This window comes from Lissotriton vulgaris, chromosome 6 (genome assembly GCF_964263255.1).
Source record: "Lissotriton vulgaris chromosome 6, aLisVul1.2, whole genome shotgun sequence".
Classification (NCBI taxonomy): Eukaryota; Metazoa; Chordata; class Amphibia; order Caudata; family Salamandridae; genus Lissotriton; species Lissotriton vulgaris.
Window position 1 is genome coordinate 1,304,334,200 of NC_141694.1, and position 17,647 is coordinate 1,304,351,846.

Genomic DNA, 17,647 nt, shown 5'->3' on the forward strand with positions numbered 1-17,647 from the left:
CCGGATAAACAATGCAAAACAAATATTTTTAAAATATGCTTTGAAGCTGTTTGTTCTGCATTATTCTTTTAAAAGCGCAGATACCTCTCCCGCAACAAAATCAGCCCCTCAGCAGTGAACTTGGACCCCACCCTGCCACTCCAGCAAGAGACCAGTCATAGGCAAATCAGTCTTTTCCCATAATTTGAAACGTAAATGTCGCAAGAAGGTGAAACCTCCCACCGTGGCTCTCCCATGTCGTCAATACAAAAGCTAATATGTAAGGGTCCCCTTGACATATTACTATCACTAATTCTTTTCAGCATAGGGATTCACCTTTTGGCTGAATTGATTGGGTAATACTCACTTCAAATCAAAAGATGTGCATTTAACACACAAATCAACCTCAAGACGAGTATGGGCAGATGAATCAAGGAAGGTTTTAAACAACAAAGTGTCTGAAACAAGGACAACTCTAGATGAAGCACAACAACCTAAGTCTGAGATGCTCCAAGCCAGAGATCCTAGTGGTGGGAGGACAACTTTAAGACCACAGCTGTTGGTGCAAACAGTCCCACGCTGATGGTCTTCCAAAAAAATACATTGAACTATTCCTGCATGGACTTTTGGAGCTTGCTGGTCTACGTTGCCCGTCTCCCACAAGTGAGGGCAGAGAAACAAAGCCCTGCCCCCATCATCTCAGGAGGAAGAGATGTAGTGGTGCAACAAAACTTGACGTGCCCTCCTGCAAAGTACATGGAGGGGTCCACCCCAGACTCACTCAGGACCTTTCAGGCCAGTATACAGTGTTGAAGGGTCCCCCTTGAACTAAAGGCCCCCCGCACTGTGGGGGCCTTTGTTATGGCCCTGATGAGATGGGCCACCCAGACATCCCTCACCATAGAGAAACGTGAGCTGCGATGATGGACTCCAGGTGAGTTGCAAAGGAATGCTGTTTTTGGCTACTGAATATAATCCTCTGCCCCAATGAATAACCATGTTTTGTTAAATCTTGGACACCCCCATTTACTATTTCAGGTACCTACTGAGAGCATGAGATTGGACCCCCCCATCCCCCAGTGCTCTGCGTAAGTAACAGAAGAGAGCGTGGAGGCCTTAGAGTTGAGCAGAAATGCAGGGCCTACCAGGCCCCTTCACCCAAGGTCCTGACAGCGCAACACCATGATGAGAGTATGCCTCTTTTGAGTGGCTTTCTATGCTGTCAGTCATGACTGCCAGGCCAGTAGCATGCAGAGTTTTAAAAAAAAATATGAGATTTCCCACTGCAGCTGAACTCAGGGGTGTAGCTTCCATTGGTGCAGTGGCACCGGGGCCCAGAGGCTTGAAGGGCCCGCTCGACATTGATTATTTCTATATTTTATCATTCAAATAGCAGCAAAGGAACCCATGTCCTTCCTTGCACTAGGGCCAATGACACTCCGGCCACGCTTCTGGTTTAAGTAGCTGCACATCGGCTTATATTCTTCTTTTAAAAAGCTAGTGTTTTCTTATGATGTATTGTCGTGTTGTATAGGGTTATTTACAAGGACTAAACCAAGAGAATGTAGCTATTTTTAGTAAATAAATGTAATTTTCTCACAAATAGCAGAATACTTTTTTTTGGATAAACGTAAATGGAAATTTCCAAAAAATATCTAAAACTGGCGCCCCAGAACGTTAATATTTTGGAATCCGGCTGGTACAGCAATGTTTCTATTTGCACGCGGCCTGTCTGGGCGAGCAGACTTCTGCATCGCTTCCCACACACATTTCCCGTCCCAGCCTCCCACGCGGAGAAGAGTAACTTTGCAACTGACACAGACGCAGGCACGAAAGTGATGATGTAAGCACGCTGCAGGGTTTGTGTGTGCTTTTTAAAGATTGCCTTATCTGAACCTTTCACAAAGCGTGCCATCGTCAGACTGTAAGTAAATGTATTTGTTCAAGTCACTTACAACAGTGACACGTTCAAACAAGAGTAGCACAAGGCAAATAGGGGACAAAAGCAGAAATAACACCTTAAAACAATTGGCGAAAAAAACACCTCTCTCCGAGGCAGCCGGTTGTGAAAAAGTAAAACAACTAGAAACTAGAAGAAAACAAGCATTTGCAATGCAATAGGTCTCGCATTAGGAAAGTTTGAGCTATTGGAATTGTAAATGACAAATTTTTTAGTTAGGTTTTGTTTTTGAAAATAGCAAAATTAATAGTTTTGTCATTTACAATGCCAATAGTTATAATTTTCGCAAATGTGACACATATAGCACTTGTAATGCAATATGTGTTGTATTTACATGACTTACATGTATTGATATTACAAATAACAATGGCTTTTAATTTTTTTTTACATAATTAATACTTAAATAAAAGGTATTGTAATTTATAATGGCAATAGCTTAAACTTTTGTAAATAACTTGTGAAGATTATGTTCTGTGTGTTTTATTGTTACAAAAGTCCTAAAACAGAAGTGAAATATTAACATGTTTTTGTTACATTTGTAATAAAGCTTGAAACATTGAGAGAATATATTTGAATTAGTTGTTGAATGGTTGCACAGATTGATGTTGTGGTGGCGAATGAGTGATGCGGGGTGAGGATGTGTTTGGGTGAGAGGGTGTGTGAGGGTGAGAGGGTGTGAGGGTGAGTGGGTGTGAGGGTGGGTGAGAGGTGTTGAGAGGGGGTGAGAGTGAGTGAGGGTGTGTGTGTGTGAGGGTGAGGGGGTGTGTGAGGGTGAAGGAGTGTGTGCACTAGGACATGAAGACGCCACCAGCACCGTCCTATCCAACACGGTCCTGCTTTCACACGAACAGCAGGGGTAACATTAAGAAAATCATGGTCCCCTTCAAAAATGCTGCTCAACCTGGAATGTTTGCAAGGCTAAAGTTGGTGGCTTGAGTTCTTCACTTCTGCCACCTATCGCCAGATTAATCAATACCTCCATATACCAAGCATGAAAGCATCATTCCCATCTTTAAGAAACATTCGCCAGTGTTTCCTAATATCTCCGACTATAGATACACTTCTGGCTCACTCTGTATTGCCAAGGTGCCCTGCCACAGTTGTCACCTGCCAATATGTTTCTCACTTTGAATAGCCTCCTCAGAGAACTCGGAGTCAGGCTTAAATGTAAGGGAAACATGTATGTTGGGTATCACCAGCGACGTTCTAAAGAAAAGTAGAGAGACTTTTGTTAAGGGGACTGTGATCGCCGAACACATAGGAGATGCGGGTCCACTAGGGCCCACCGTGAATAACAGGGGCTTGATGTGCTCGATAGATCAGACCAATGGCCAGAGAATGGATGATGGTGTATCAAGGCCACACCGTCCCTTCTACCAAGCTTCCCATTCTTTGGCGGGATGTAGCGGTTGGAGGGTGAGTCGAGTCACCGGTTCAATAAGGCATAGCGGTATGGTCAAACCAAGCCACAGTGATTGCAGGCAGGTGAGGCAAATGATCGGAAATGAGGTCGGGAATATGTATCGAGTAAGGCATGAACAAGGGGTGGAGGAGTTAGAGGATAGTATACATAACCTTTAAGTTATCAATGTAGTTTCCTGCTGTTCATGCTATATTCATTAGGAATTTTGCCTGCCTGCCTATACACATACCAAAAAAAATAGGTGTTGACATAGCAAGATTAACTTAATTTAATTGTTTGGTCGTTTAACCCACACGAGTGAAAGCAAAAAAAAATACGTTTTCTGCCATATGTTCGCCATAAGAACGTCTTCCTCAAATCCGCAGCACTGAAGTACGATTAAATGAATACCTGACATGTGGCTGGCACCGATTAAGAACTACTAGCGCAGTAGCTTGTCATTACACCAGTTCTATTTATGACGATGCCCCCGAGTTTAGAATTGTACACGCAGAAAGGATAAATCTTTGTGAATGAATAAACTCCACACTTAACTGTAAAACATAATAATTGTCAGGTCGGTTACAGGAACAACGTTATTAACTTAATAAATCTGTCCGTGCTTTTATTTATGCTGGTGTTTTACATGACCGAAACCGGATAGAAACAAGCATGGCGCATGCTGCAGTCCGCCGCCGGCCTGCGACCAGGAAGTCAGGCAGGCCGGGCGGGACAACCGGAAACAGGAAGTAGGAGGGCGGGAGCCTACCCCGCCTCCCACGGAAGAGCCGCGATTGTTTTGAGCACCGGAGCAGGCAGGAGCCTACCCTGCGCCCCGGTGCCGAAGAAGGAAGGAAGAGTCCTGCTGCCGGTGAGAGCCGAGGAAGCCGGTGAGTGGGGCTTCGCCTTGTTGCTGGGCTGCGAGGGCGGGGGGGCATGTGTGTGCGCGCGCGCGCGCGTGCGGCGGCGGGCTGTGTATGTGTGTGAGCGTGCGTGTGTGTGTATGTGTCTTGGAGTCTGTGTGTATGCGTGTGTGTGTGTGTGTGTGACTGTGGGGGGGTGGGGGGGTTGCCTGTCTGGGTGCCTGCGTGTCCGTGTAAGTGTAAATGCGTGTGCATGCATGCGCGTTAGGCTGACTTGCTGGGAGTATGGGAGGGAAGTGCACGGCGCGGCGCAGGACGGAACGTGCGCGTTCGCGCAGCCAAATCCGCCTGCTAAAGCTAGTGACAGTTTCTTGTCCTCCCATTCCCCCGTGTCAGATAGCTATAAGTCTCCGACCCTGGACGCATCCTTCGGATGCGAATTCCAGGGCGAGACCTAAAAAAAAGGCCTCACTGCAGTTTAGAAACTTCCATAGTGGGAGCCTGTGTGCTGAGCTGTTCGCTCGAGGTATTAAACACCCTTTGCTTTCACCGGGCTATCCAGGGCACAAGTCCTAAAAAAAGAAGTGGGGGGACGCTGACGTCACGACAGGAAGTGACATCACGAAAGGTGGCTTGCACTCAGTTGCAGTTTATAGTTATTGAGCTCCCAGTAAAATAAGTGGGGGGACGCCGTCCACCCGCATGGTACCCAGACTCGAGCCCTGGGGCTATCCATTTCACATTTAGGTTTTTATTATTATTTCGGATTTCTATAGTGCAACAGCTACTCAAAGAGTGTCTTGGCGCTTCGCAGTGAGATCTATACCCAGGGGCACTGGAATTATGCGGCAGGAGAGGGACAAATTATTTAACGGGGCTGAGTTAATTATGCAGCAAGAAAAACCAAACTATGGGGCATCATGCAGCACATTTTGTGATAGTATTACTTCATACATTTGTCTTTTTAAAACATAACACTGTCTGGGCATTAATTGTGCCTCTATAGTACCAGTGTAACCCCGAAATATACCAATAAGCTACAGAAAGGTGACCAGTCAATGTTTGCAAAGTGCCGTCCACTGTGCTGCAACGCAGGAGCGGCCAGCGCAGGTTAGAGCGGTGGGGTGGGGGGGAGTCGACAGATGATGATGAGGGAAAATTACATTTAAAAAAAGGAAACCACTTTACTTGCACTCGCTGCATTGCCGACTCTGGGATGCAACGAGCGCAAGTAAAGTGGTTTTGTTTTTTTTAAATTTAATTTTCCATTGTCGCCTGTTGAATCCCACACCCGACCCCCCACCGCTCTTACCTACACTGGACGCTCCTGCTGCAACATGTCTCAGCATTTTTATTAACTTTTGAACTGTTTGGGATAGAAACAAAATATTATTTTTGTTAAAATCTGCAGATTATACAGTAGATGATGGATTATGTGGCAAATGTGGCAAATCCAGAACTATGCGAAAATCACCACGGCTTGACAATCACATAATTCCAGTGGCCCGGTCTATATTCAGTTCATAAAAGGTGGTAAAAGTCAGAGTCATGTCATAAGGAGTCTCTTGAAGATCAGAATGTCCCCGGTGGGTTGGAGTTGTAGTGGCAAAGTGTTCCACTTCCTGGCAGCCAGGTAGGAGTAGGAGCTGCCACCCAACTTTATCTTTCTGAATCGAGAAATTACCACCAGCAGGGAGTTGGAAGACCGAAGTGACCTGACCGGTTGGTAAAATGTAAATCTGTTGGACAAGTACTGAGGGCCCTTACGGTAAAAAGTTCTATGAGTTACAACTAAGCCTTTGAACCTCTGAGGTTATTTTACTGTATATAGAAGTCATCCTTTCTTAACCCCTTCTGTGCTCGTGACGGAACCACTCCGTCACGAGCCACGGACGTGCTGTGCTGGTGACGGAGTGGTTCCATCACGGCGCGGCCGCCCTGCCTACGCGGCGTCAATTCTGCGCCTGCACGGCAGTGACAGAACCACTCTGTCACAAGCACAGCACGCCCGTGGCTCGTGACGGTGTGGTTCCGTCACGAGCATGGCGGCGTCGAGCGCCCCCCCGCTTCCTCCCCCAGCGCCACGGCGGAATTACCACCGCGTCCAAGGGGTTAAAAGTCGATGAGGGTTTAAAAATGGGCACCATCATTTTTTTCTAGCCAGTTTTTAAACTATCAGCGAATAAGAGTTGCCACCTTGAACATATAAGCTGCTGTAAACCGGATAGCCATACATGGTTAGAACAATGCTAGATTTGTGATTGCAGGTGGTGAGCCCCAACTCTCATTTCTGAGGGGCCAGGACTTATTTTTCATCATCAGACTAAGGCACAAGGCAAGAAAGTCAAAGTCATGAAGGGAAAGAGAAGGGGGAAAAGAGAGATCTGAAAACAAAACAGTGACAAAGGGAGAAAGCAGGAATGAAAGGAACCTGCAAAAATCTGGTAAAGTGACAGGAAAAACAGGGTGATGTTAAAAAGAGGCACAAGGACACTTCAGTAACTTTAGGAATTTACAGCACCGGTGGGGGTTCCAAAGAAAACAAATTGGGCTCCTATACTTTCCCTTTTTTGCTTATTAAACACTGGACAGAAACACACATACCAGGTGCTAAATGTGCTTGATTTCACATTTAGGGCCAGATGTACAACCATTCCATTTTGGGGGTCGCAAATTGCGATGTTTTGTGACTCGCAAAATAAAATGTACTAATGTGCCTCAGACACATTTAGCAATTCCTAATGGGGTTGCAAATGATCTGCTTCATCGCTATTCATGAGGCAGGACACAATTTGCGACCCATTGGGAATGGGCTTCAATCAAAGGGATGGTGGCCTTCTGAGGACAGCAGACCACCATGTCTGTATTTGCTTTTAAATATAGCAACGTTTTTGATTTCAAATATAGCTCGTTTTCCTTAAAGGAAAATGGGATGCGTTTAAAAGATAAAAATTAAAACTTGTATTTTTATTTTTTAAGGGCAGTCAGTGGTCTGTGGGACCACTGCCTTCTCTTTAAAAAAAAAAACTGCATAGGGGAAGGGGTTCCTTAGGGACTCCTTTCCATTTGAGGCTGACTTACAATCAGTTTGAAATTGGCGGTAACTGTTATTGTTTTGCGACCGCATTTGAGGGCACAAAATAATTACACATCCCCCTGCAACTCACTATTAGAAAGGGATACCCTTGACAGGCACCTTCATAATAGCGACTCACAGAACCTACTTTGAAAGTCGGTAATAGGTTACCGACTAGCAAATAGGGTTTGTACAAGCTACAACTCTTTTTAGCTGTCCCAAACAGCTCAATCTTCCGTTTGAGCGACTGCTAAAAATGGTCGTACAGCTGACTCATGGTCCCTTCATTTATTTGTTAAAACTCAGCGCCATCTGGGCATGAACGGTAATTATGCCTTGAGATGTTTTGCCTGCATAAGGACTCTGAGCTTTTTGAAAGATTGCCCTCCAACTTTAAATTTAAAGCAAAAACTGTTCAGTGAAACCTATGATGCATTTCCTATTTGCGTTAAGTGGTGAAATCATAAAATATTTTACTGTTTTGCTTCAGATGTAATCCCAAAACCGTCCCAGGCCAACCTTCTATACAAAGCTATATGGTACCAATATAGCCCTTTACATTGCATGCATTTACAACCCATGTGATTACTAAGTGGTCGTTACAATAACGGCGTTGTTACATCGCAGTACCATTCTCACGCAAGTCGTTACATCGACTTGCTGTAGGGGGCGTGCAGGATTTAGGAATAGTATAATTTACTATTCCAACTCCAGTGTGCGCAACAGTAGGGAAGGTGTTGGAATAGTAAATTATACAATTCCTTAGGTTAGCGCGCACCCTACAGCAAGTCGATGTAACAACTTGGGTTGTAATGGTACTGCGATGTAATAATGCAGTTGTTGTAACGACCGTGTTGTAATCGCATGTGTTGTAACGCATGCAATGTGATGGCTGTTTCCCATACTGTAAAAATCACTTTCAACTGAATCATTTATCAAAGAGGTGCTTTGTTGAAAGTACATTTTTTCATGTTGTGATTGCAATTAGCAGTAAGTTTTTTTTCTTTCGTGAGTACAGTCGGACAACCCAACTCACAGCTCTATTGTGAGAGGAAAGCTAGGCCAACTTTTTTGATGTTTTACCGTGTGCTTTACACTTCTGCGTTTTTTGCTTCAGAATATCAGGCAATGGCACTTGCATATTTCAATACAGTAAGGACTATGATGACATTGGCAAAAGCGCTTTATGTCCCCGCTCGCGGGTGTGAAGCGCTGTATGAACGCTACAATGAAGGCGACAGTGCTAAAACAAAACACTATAGAAAAGCAGTTACACAGTAATCTCAACTGGAAAAAGAAACGCCAAAATAAGCATGAACTTTGTTTTTGTCATGGATCATGAAATGTGACAGTATCAAGTATTTAAACAATAAAGTACGAACGAAAAGTATTTCTTAATTTCAAGGATGCTACATTGTATTAATGGTCGCAAAGTATTTGTATTTGTATTTGTATTTTAGACTTGTAGAGCGCCTTATCACCCCGGGGTCTCTAAGCGCTTGACAGGCGAGTGGATACTGGCAAGAAGAAAACAGACTAGATATTACCCCATGCCTCTTGGAAAAGAACGGTTTTTAGCTTTTTCCTAAAAGGCAGGAGTCTGGTTTCTTTGCGCAGATTTTCAGGCAGTTGGTTCCAGGCTTTGGGCATTGTGTGGGAGAACGTCCGTCCACCGATAGAAGACCGTTTGATCCTAGGACAGATCAATAGGGCGGCATTGGCTGAGCGTAAGTTCCTGTTGGGGGCATATGGGACAAGGCGTTTTTTGATGTATTTCGGGGCTTGCCCATATAAGGCTTTCGGCGTGATGCAAAGCAAAGTATATTTATTTGTACATAGTGCCTGGTTTTGTAGCCCTTCAACATCAGGTTTTACTTTTACCGACCCTTCGGGCTCATTTTATCACCCCTAGAGGGATGGGAGGCTGAAAAGGACGGAATTCAAATCCCCTGAGCTGATGGGTGCGCACGCATATCTGCATCAGGCGCTTTAGCCCACTAAGCTAGCGCAGCTTTTCACATTGATGTATTATCCCCTAATGAAAGCCATACAAGAGACGCCTTCTTCGTTCTCAGTATTTTGGGGAGAGGGAGTCGTACAATTTTTGGAATCACAAGCCTAATGTCAAGTGGCAGGCCCTGATCTTTTGTGAACATATCAAGTGGCAGGCCTCACGACCTCCCCTTCTACTAATATGGCAGATCCCTGATTAATTATTTATTTTTCTCTTAGCACGCTCACTTATTAATTCCTTCCTACAGCAGTCGATATTACAAAAAATATGAATTGCACCACAAGTGCTATAATCTGAAAACTGCACAACTCCTGCAGAAAAAATAGTAGCGATTAGTTTGTGGCGCGTCTGTCCGCCAAGCTCAGCCTTTGTAAATGGGTTCCATATTGGTTTTAACCTTTACAAGTTCTTTTTATACTTTTTGAGTTGTGCTGCTGACCAGTGCAGCCTGATGATCACTGTGAATCACCCCAGGGACTTTCCTGGTTTTCAAAGGGAGCATGTCACACCCTCATATTTTGGGATATGCAAGCCTGCTTGGGAGAGTGCAGCCCCATTACCCTGCCCTCTGCACAGACTGTGCGGCCTAGACCAGTGAGACTGCCAGTGGGTTAGGGCATGGTGTGAAGGGCCGCCCAGATTTGAGTCACGGATGAGGCTGCCTTTCATCCTTTCAAGGTCGATGGTGTGAGTACCTGTGGCGTGTGTTACGGACGTCCCTGTCGAAAGCTCATGTTTTTAGGGTCTGCATGCCATACAAACGGTGCAGTGCATACATGTTATTTACCTTATCCCAAGGAACCCATAACCCATGATGAAAATAAATACAGGGCGTAACATTAACTGAATCTGCTGAAAATAATTCTCACTCGATGACCTACCATACTAACAATAATGGCCTTCTGTAGCAGTCACCCCCAGTGCAAAGGGCCGCTGGACGATTTCTGCATAATTATAGATTTCACACACTCCTCACACTCCCCGCCACCTTTACGCAAAACATTAATTTTCTAGCTCAAATGGATCAACACTTACCAAAACAAAAGCAACACACATGGTGCAGCATATTGAAACCCCTTGTCAAAGTCTGCCAACTTTCAGTTGCTGATCACTGTAGTTGGGTCTTAAACTCGTACAAGCAAGGTCCTAAGTTTGCCCTGACATTTCTGATTTGCTTTACAATAGCGAAATATTGCTGCCAAGAATTGTGCCACAGTTCTCGCATAATTTGACTTTTCTTGCCGGACAATTTTGTCACCCTTCCATTTTGGCATAATTCCAGTGGCTCGGTACGCCTTCCATTTGGGATAGAGCAGACAGTGCACTCAAAGAAATCCTCAGCAGCCAGCTGCCTGTGATTTCGCTGACTGCTACGCTTAAGTAAAATAAACCAGAATATCGAGTTATCCAGCCTCCTGTGTTTCACAGCATGTGCGCGTGGGATGGGCGTGCAAGGCCGCGCGCTCAGAGAAGCAGCTTTAAAAGGGAGAGGCTAAAGAGAGAGGGACAGCACTGACACGGATGAACCAACGGTGGGTGTTTATACAACTGAAGTGCGCGGCATTTTATCAACTTCAAGGCAGTGAAAGGGTTAGCAGGATCCGTGTTTGCGGGTTAAAATACTGGTTCTCTGAGAACAGCAAAGGGTGCTGAAAGGCTGAGCACAACCTGTCACTTTCAATTTAAAAAAAAATAGATTACGGAGAAAAGTTAAAAAACAAATAGTGGATGCAAAAGTCCTACAGCAACTTACTCTCGTGTCTGCACCAATAGCTGGCATTAATTGAGGCATTAAACCGGCCATGTTTTGTTATCCTCTGAAAAACAGACCTCTGTTGCATTCGCATGGACAGACTGAGCTGCCTTGAGAGAAATGACAGCTCCCAAAAAGATGAAAGGATGTTGGACTCTGAAAACTCTAGACCCCAGACCACCCCCCCCCCCCCCTCCATGCTGTTTGACAAGCTACGTGACACTACGTGTGCCCCTCTGCACATTCCACATTTACCTGGTCCGTCTCCTGCGGCGGGCTCCCGCTCCAGCTGCTCCCGGGGCCTCGGGCCCTGCAGGGCACCCTTGGACTTCCAGAGGAGCCGCACCACCCGGACGATCTCCGGCAGCTCCCAGGACCAGGCGGCCAGGCTGCCCACTGGGCACAGCGGCGGCTCCTCGTCGGCAGCCCCCCACCTCCGTCCCAGCTCGGCCGAGGACAGGAAGCGGTCCAGCACTGGCATTCCGCGCACTGGCACCCCTGCCAGCCGGGCACAGGCTCCGCTGAAGGGCAGAGAACAGCAGCCACCCGTCAAGAACCAACCAAGGGGCAGGCTTCCCCGCCGGGCACCGTCAGAAGTTCAAAGCCACCAAACTGCAGCAGCAGCTCCGCACCATGAAGGGAACAAACGAAGGAGAAACGGCTTCTTCCCACGGGCTTTGGCAGTCAGAAGTGCAAGAAAAGAACCTAGAGGAGTAGATGCAACCCATGAAGGAATAATAGAGGGTCAGGGGTCTCTGGGGTGCACCCCTGCACCCACCAGGCGTCTTTTAGCCTCGCAGGAGGATGTCCCTGGCGAGGGCTCCCGGCGCTGGCAGAACTGGCACGGCACCCCCTCTCCGCTCCTACGAGATGCCCGGGTCCCCTGCGCGCCTGCTCTGCTCCAAAAGTCAATACTGTCCCCTGCTGCCTTTCTCCCGGGCTCTTCCCCTCTCTCGTGTTTTTGCCAAGTTCTTCGTCGTCACTCGCGGTAAAATGCTCCGCCGAACCCTGAGAGGATGCGAGAGAGGAGTCCTGTGCCAGGGCCGCCCGCTCCGAGCTCAGCAGGGCTCGAGGTGGGAGGCGCCCAGGCAGCTCCCGGCCGCCGCCTCCTCCTGTCAGCAGGGTGGCACTGCGCCATGCCCGCCTCCCGCGGCCGCGCTCGAGAGGAGGACCCGGCGAGGGCACAGTCAAGCCGTTCAGCCAGCACGGTGCTGTCACTTGGTTTTTATTCGTTCCTTTGCTTCACTTCCCTCCCAGTCAGGGGCTGGAGGGCAGCTCAAACCTCACCGGGTGCTCGCCTGGCTACTTTTCCCTTCTCACCTCAAGAGCTCTTTTTTGCTAGAAGGGAAACGGGACAGAGCACTTTTTTTTTACAATAACCCGAACACTCGGGCCACTATCTTTAAACACGAATCTAGCACACGAAACATTTGGTAGTGAGCGACTGCAGTTTCAGTGGTGTGCCCAATGTTTGATAGGGCTTTACGTGGGCCGGGTCTCAACTCCCTCGAAATGGGTCTTTATCGGGCTCTGTTTTGTGCCCTGGCACAAGCGCCCCCCCCCCCCCCCCCCCCCGGAACTGCAGTGACAGCAGGCACATCGATTTGTGCGTGCTCACTTCCCACTAGTGGAGAAGTTAGGGCATTTGAGTGTTGTAGGGGAAGGGAAATCCTTCAAAGAGAGTCATTTTCTCTGTGGATTTCCCTTCTCTTTTTGAAACTCATGAGCAGCAACATTGTCATAGTGCCACCAGGGCTTTAAGTGGAAGCTTTTTCAATATTATATACAAGCCATAGTTGCTGCTTATTTCTCTTATGCAACAAACAACCATTTACAAAGTCAATAGTCCTGGCTTGTCGTAGTTATGATGTTACTTGTTGTATCATATATCTGGATGCAATGACAGAAACAGCAAAATACAAGTCTGGCGGCACACTATGCTAAGCACAGATTTTTAGCCTACGTGTTTTTAAGTCATGCCCTTAATTATATTGCAACTAGAACACAATGTCCTGAAAGGTGAAAGTCAATAGACAATTATAGATAGCATGCACATAGCAATACTTGGGTGGACAAGAAGGAGATTACTCATTACTTAGTCAAAAGGTAATTATTCATCTTTATGTGGTAACATTAGTTTCATGGTCGGATACATACAGTTAAGAACAGCACTGCATAGAATGTATTGACAACCACATGGAACTTGCTGCAACAAACGTGAATAAAAAGTGCAGGTGGCGACGCAAGTGAAAGGAGAACAGCGTTGTTGGCGCACTGTGCATAAGGTGCAAACTATTTACAGTGAGTGGCTTAACGGCGCATGTGACATTGTGATATCACAGTGGGCACAATTGATTTAATTTGAATCTAGAGCCACAAATTATATTGGCCACACCCCTTTGAGAGACCCCCCTAGTTTTATTAAGAGTTGAGTGGGCCTCTCATGAATCATGCTTCTGGGCCCAGTGCCACTGCACCTGCTGCACCATTGGAACCTACGCCCCCTGCACAATTTATTATCAGTTTGTACAAGGTCCACTCGCAGGTGGCCAGGCATTGATTATCCAATTCCCAACAAGCATTGTGAAGATTTCGTCGTTGATGACATTCACAATATGTTGTCTTGACTATTGGACTCCATGTGGTGGGAATCCCAGCCCTTATATCACTGGTTAGAGGCGGCAGACCTGTAAGCAGAGAATGGCCCGGGACCAGGGTTCAATTCCCGACGCGGCAGGGTCTTGGACCAGGGTCAACGGACTCGATAATTCTCGCCTCCGTGCCTACTCTAACAAGGGAACACACTCGGCAACTCTGGGCATTAAGCTTGCCTCATCTCTACAACGGCCCCCACAGACACCGGGGATGCCTGGTTTCACCCTGGAGATACCCAGAAAAGGGACCATCTCACAGGGAAAACCAGGACGGGTTCCCCAGCGGTCTGCAGCGCCAGGACACTCGGTTAGAGTGACAGTGCGCTTTACAAGTATCCAACATTTACATTTATATGGGGAAGCCTCAACTTCCTACCTTGTCCATCTGATTACGGCTGGCTGGGCCAGACTGGCCATATTGGGCACAGGTCGCTTCCTTGGTGGGCCGGAAGGGTGAGGCCGTTTTTGTTATTGGGGGCCGGTTTTGCAAAACGACCCTTTATAACAAAAGCACAGCCAGTCTCCCCTCCCCCTTCTGGACTGGTCAGACGTAATTGCCAGGGCTGGTTTGCAATCCCAATCTGGCCCTGATGGCTGGCCTTCTGGCGGGCCTGGGCTGCAAGTGCAATGCTCCCTTGCCAGGATCCACCTTAAAGGCAACTGGCCTGGCTAATCTGGCAATTTAAGGCAAGCAACATAAGGCTGTCACCTCGCCAGTGACTGGTGTGGCCCTTTATTCCAGTTCCTGATCGTGAATCTTACTGCCACACTGTCTGTGAGGCCAATGTCCTCAAGCGGCTTCCCAATGTACCCGTTTATAATTACGAACAGCCTACCAAGTGTAGTGCTGCTACCATATTTTCCCAAAACTCAGTGGCATAACTCAGGCGCCCCCAGCCCCCACTTGTGGGAGGGGGGGAGCTCCTGGGGGGTCCCCTTAGCACAATACTCTGGCTGGAGAGCAGCTGATTGAGTCCAGATGGGGCCCTTCCACATACCTTGCAGGTGAGCCCCTCAAGTTTTGTTACGCCAGTGCCAAAACACCCTCTGTGCTTTGTCTGATAAGTGAATTCCTTCCTCTGAGAAGAACTTAGAGCAACAATACATTGACTAACCTGTGCCGAGTGAACTCAAGACTCATAACCTTACATCATTTGCTGATAGCTGTGTTCAGTTTTTGACTCGGCATATCCACAGCATTGGTAGACTGAACACCCGTCCACCTCTGCCTTCACATCACCTTCAACCAAACTGTAACTGTTTTGCCCGACAGCTGTGACACCTACACCAAGGGAGAGCTGTGGCGCAGCGGGCAGAGTGGCTGACTACGGGGCGTGGGGCTCACGGTTCGATCTCTGTTGGCAGCTCAGCTCAGCATCGTGTGACTCTGGGCAATATCTCACGTAATCTCCCTGATGGCCCCCAGCGCCTGGATACCATTAGGGGTGATAAGTGTGTGCTTTACAGCTGTGGAATTAATTAATTTAAAAAAAGTCTAGCCTAATCACGCTCAGTAGCTCTTTCCTCCCTAGTGCTATGCAGTCATTGTCCCTTAGATGTACCACAGCTGCTCAGAAGTCGTTGACAGCTTCCTCTTTATCGTTTGGACAGTTGCGCTTACCTAATGCTCGGCGAACCGCGCCAAGCTAAGGTAGTGTTATGCGGCCTGTTATTTCTGCCGGACACCTTTGGAGTCACCCAGTTATGTGCCCTGGGCAAGTAAGATTGGCCGATCAGTCAGACATTCTTGGCCTGTCACCCCTGGCTCCTGTCAAAACAAAATCATGATACAAAGGGCAATATGTCCTGTTGTGTGTTGGGGGGGGGGGGGGGGGAGGCATGCATTGCTTCATTGTATGTGCCTTTAAAAAAGCTTAGATTGCCTTCTACCTAGGGCCATAATCTCAACCCCTTGCAGGCTCGGCTGTGCTGCCGTGGTCACTACGCCTACGCCAAAAGAAAGTGGACCACATAGGTTAGCTGGGAGTCTTACCTCCACCAGGGTCTTCAGTTATGATCTGAAATCTGCTTATGAAGGACCCATTTGCATGCACAAATGATTGCCCACCCTGTGGCTGTGCCTACAAATACACTTTTAGGAGGTATACTGGGTAGCAACTAGGGTTAGCCAAGCACGCTTATCTCAATCTGTTCAATTTTCCGGTCCGAACTATGTCATAGACTGCTGTATCATCACTGTTATGGCCGATACCTTTAGGTGCATACCATTTACATTCAATCCTGCCTCATCAGCAGCTCCTTAACCAGGGGCCACCAACTCACTCACTCTAAAGGCCCCCTAAAATGCCAGCGTTAGTGCTACCTTAAATATGGCTGCTTTGAACCAGCCTGCAGCAACTTTCTCCACTGCATTCAGCATGGGGACCAGCTTGTCAAAGTCTACAGGAAGCCGCTCATCCCATCTTGGCCCTCTATGTGCCTCTAGCCTTTCATGGCTGATCTAGCCATTCATGGCTGATCCTTTATAGTGTGACTTTGTTGGGTCACATTCGGCTTCGCGCTTCGCAAAGCGGGCCACCACAGAGAGACGTTTTATTTTAGTCTTCCCTTCCTTAAAAGCCCACTCAGGGAATCGCTCAATTGGTCGACTGCTGTGTATTTGCAATATCTTTTTGTAATTTCTTAAACAAATGCATGTTCTATCACATCTAGTCGGCTAGGTCCCATAGATCCTCTGGGAAAGGGATCATCAGTCGCTCTGTCTGCGCGGGCCTCAGCTTCTGAATTTGACCATCTGGAGGTGAGAGCGTGCATCGCTTGTGAGTTATTTACCCCATTTCTAAGTTCTGGTTGAGCTGAAGCATGATCATATAGCACATTAGCCTAAGAACCAATGGACCCAATACGGAGCTGCAGTTGATGGCCTGCTCCACACATTGACTGTCCGAACACAGTTTCAATTTCTTACGGCACAGCCGGTGCAGCCTTATTTGCAATGCCGCTATAATAGAGAAGAGCTTGAGTAAGGTTACATTTTCCATCACTCCTTCTGCCACTCACCCAGGAGGCCCTCTGTCATGTCATGTTATGGTGACTCGTAAAGAGCAGTATCTCTCCTAACGTACCACATGCTTTCCACAGTGCAGCCCCAAAACCTCGACTCCCTGCAGCATCTACGAATAGTCCAATTTGCAAAGCCATTATCCAGTTTTCTTTCCATGTAGGCGTGTCATAACACCGAGTCAGGAATGACTGCCACGTCTGATGCATATGGAAGAATTGCTTGAATAAACAAGAAACTTGGTGTAAATTGGGTGGAGTGCCGCCCGTTTTTCCAAGGAGACCGGGAGTCTTGGTTAATATGTATGTATGTATATATGTATATATATATATATATATATATATATATATATATATATATACATATATATATGTGTATGTATATGTGTATGTATGTATGTATGTATATATATATATATATGTACAAAATGTACATTCTGATGGTATTTACACAAAACTTCCAATTGCTACTGCAGTGTTTAGGACTTGAATAAGGCATCTTCCAGAGCGATATTCCACCCCCACAACTCAAAGGTGGACTGGTCTGGCATAGATTAAAAGGAAAAGGAGAATAAGCCACTAACAGCGAAAGGGGGGAGGAGGGGGGTGGGTGACTAGATTATCCACATCCTTGACATCCTTGAAAAGCACCGAGGCCGTAGGCCATCTGCCCCTCAGGCACAAACGAGCACGTGCTCGGAGCTGGCCCGCGTCCTCCAAAGAGTAGCGCCATTGCCCTTGAAGTAGGCTCTCTGCCAAATATGCCACGATTCTCAGGCTTGACTTTCACACTATGCATACATGCAATTCAATCTATGGCATAGCAGAGCGCGCTATGCACTGCTCCCAGCAGCATCGCACTGGGCTTCAGCATACGAGCAAGCTAAGCGGTTTTCGTGGAGGGTCTGGCTTTTGGCCCAGTTTT

At 47.1% G+C, this 17,647-nt stretch overlaps 1 protein-coding gene across 3 annotated transcripts in view; it reads right to left on the reverse strand.

Annotated features, from left to right (window-relative positions):
- The window catches only part of PDE7B (phosphodiesterase 7B), a 1,067,027-nt gene that overhangs the window by 339,654 nt on the left and 709,726 nt on the right, over window positions 1-17,647 (reverse strand). Inside the window, exon 1 of one of the 3 annotated variants that reach the window (XM_086927440.1) lies at window positions 11,303-12,161. The exons of the other annotated variants lie outside the window; for them this stretch is intronic. Within the exon in view, the coding sequence (XP_086783566.1) occupies window positions 11,303-11,528 (226 nt within the window). The 5' untranslated portion in view covers window positions 11,529-12,161. Of the gene's footprint in view, window positions 1-11,302; window positions 12,162-17,647 lie in introns of those variants that run through there. 3 annotated transcript variants of the gene reach the window in all.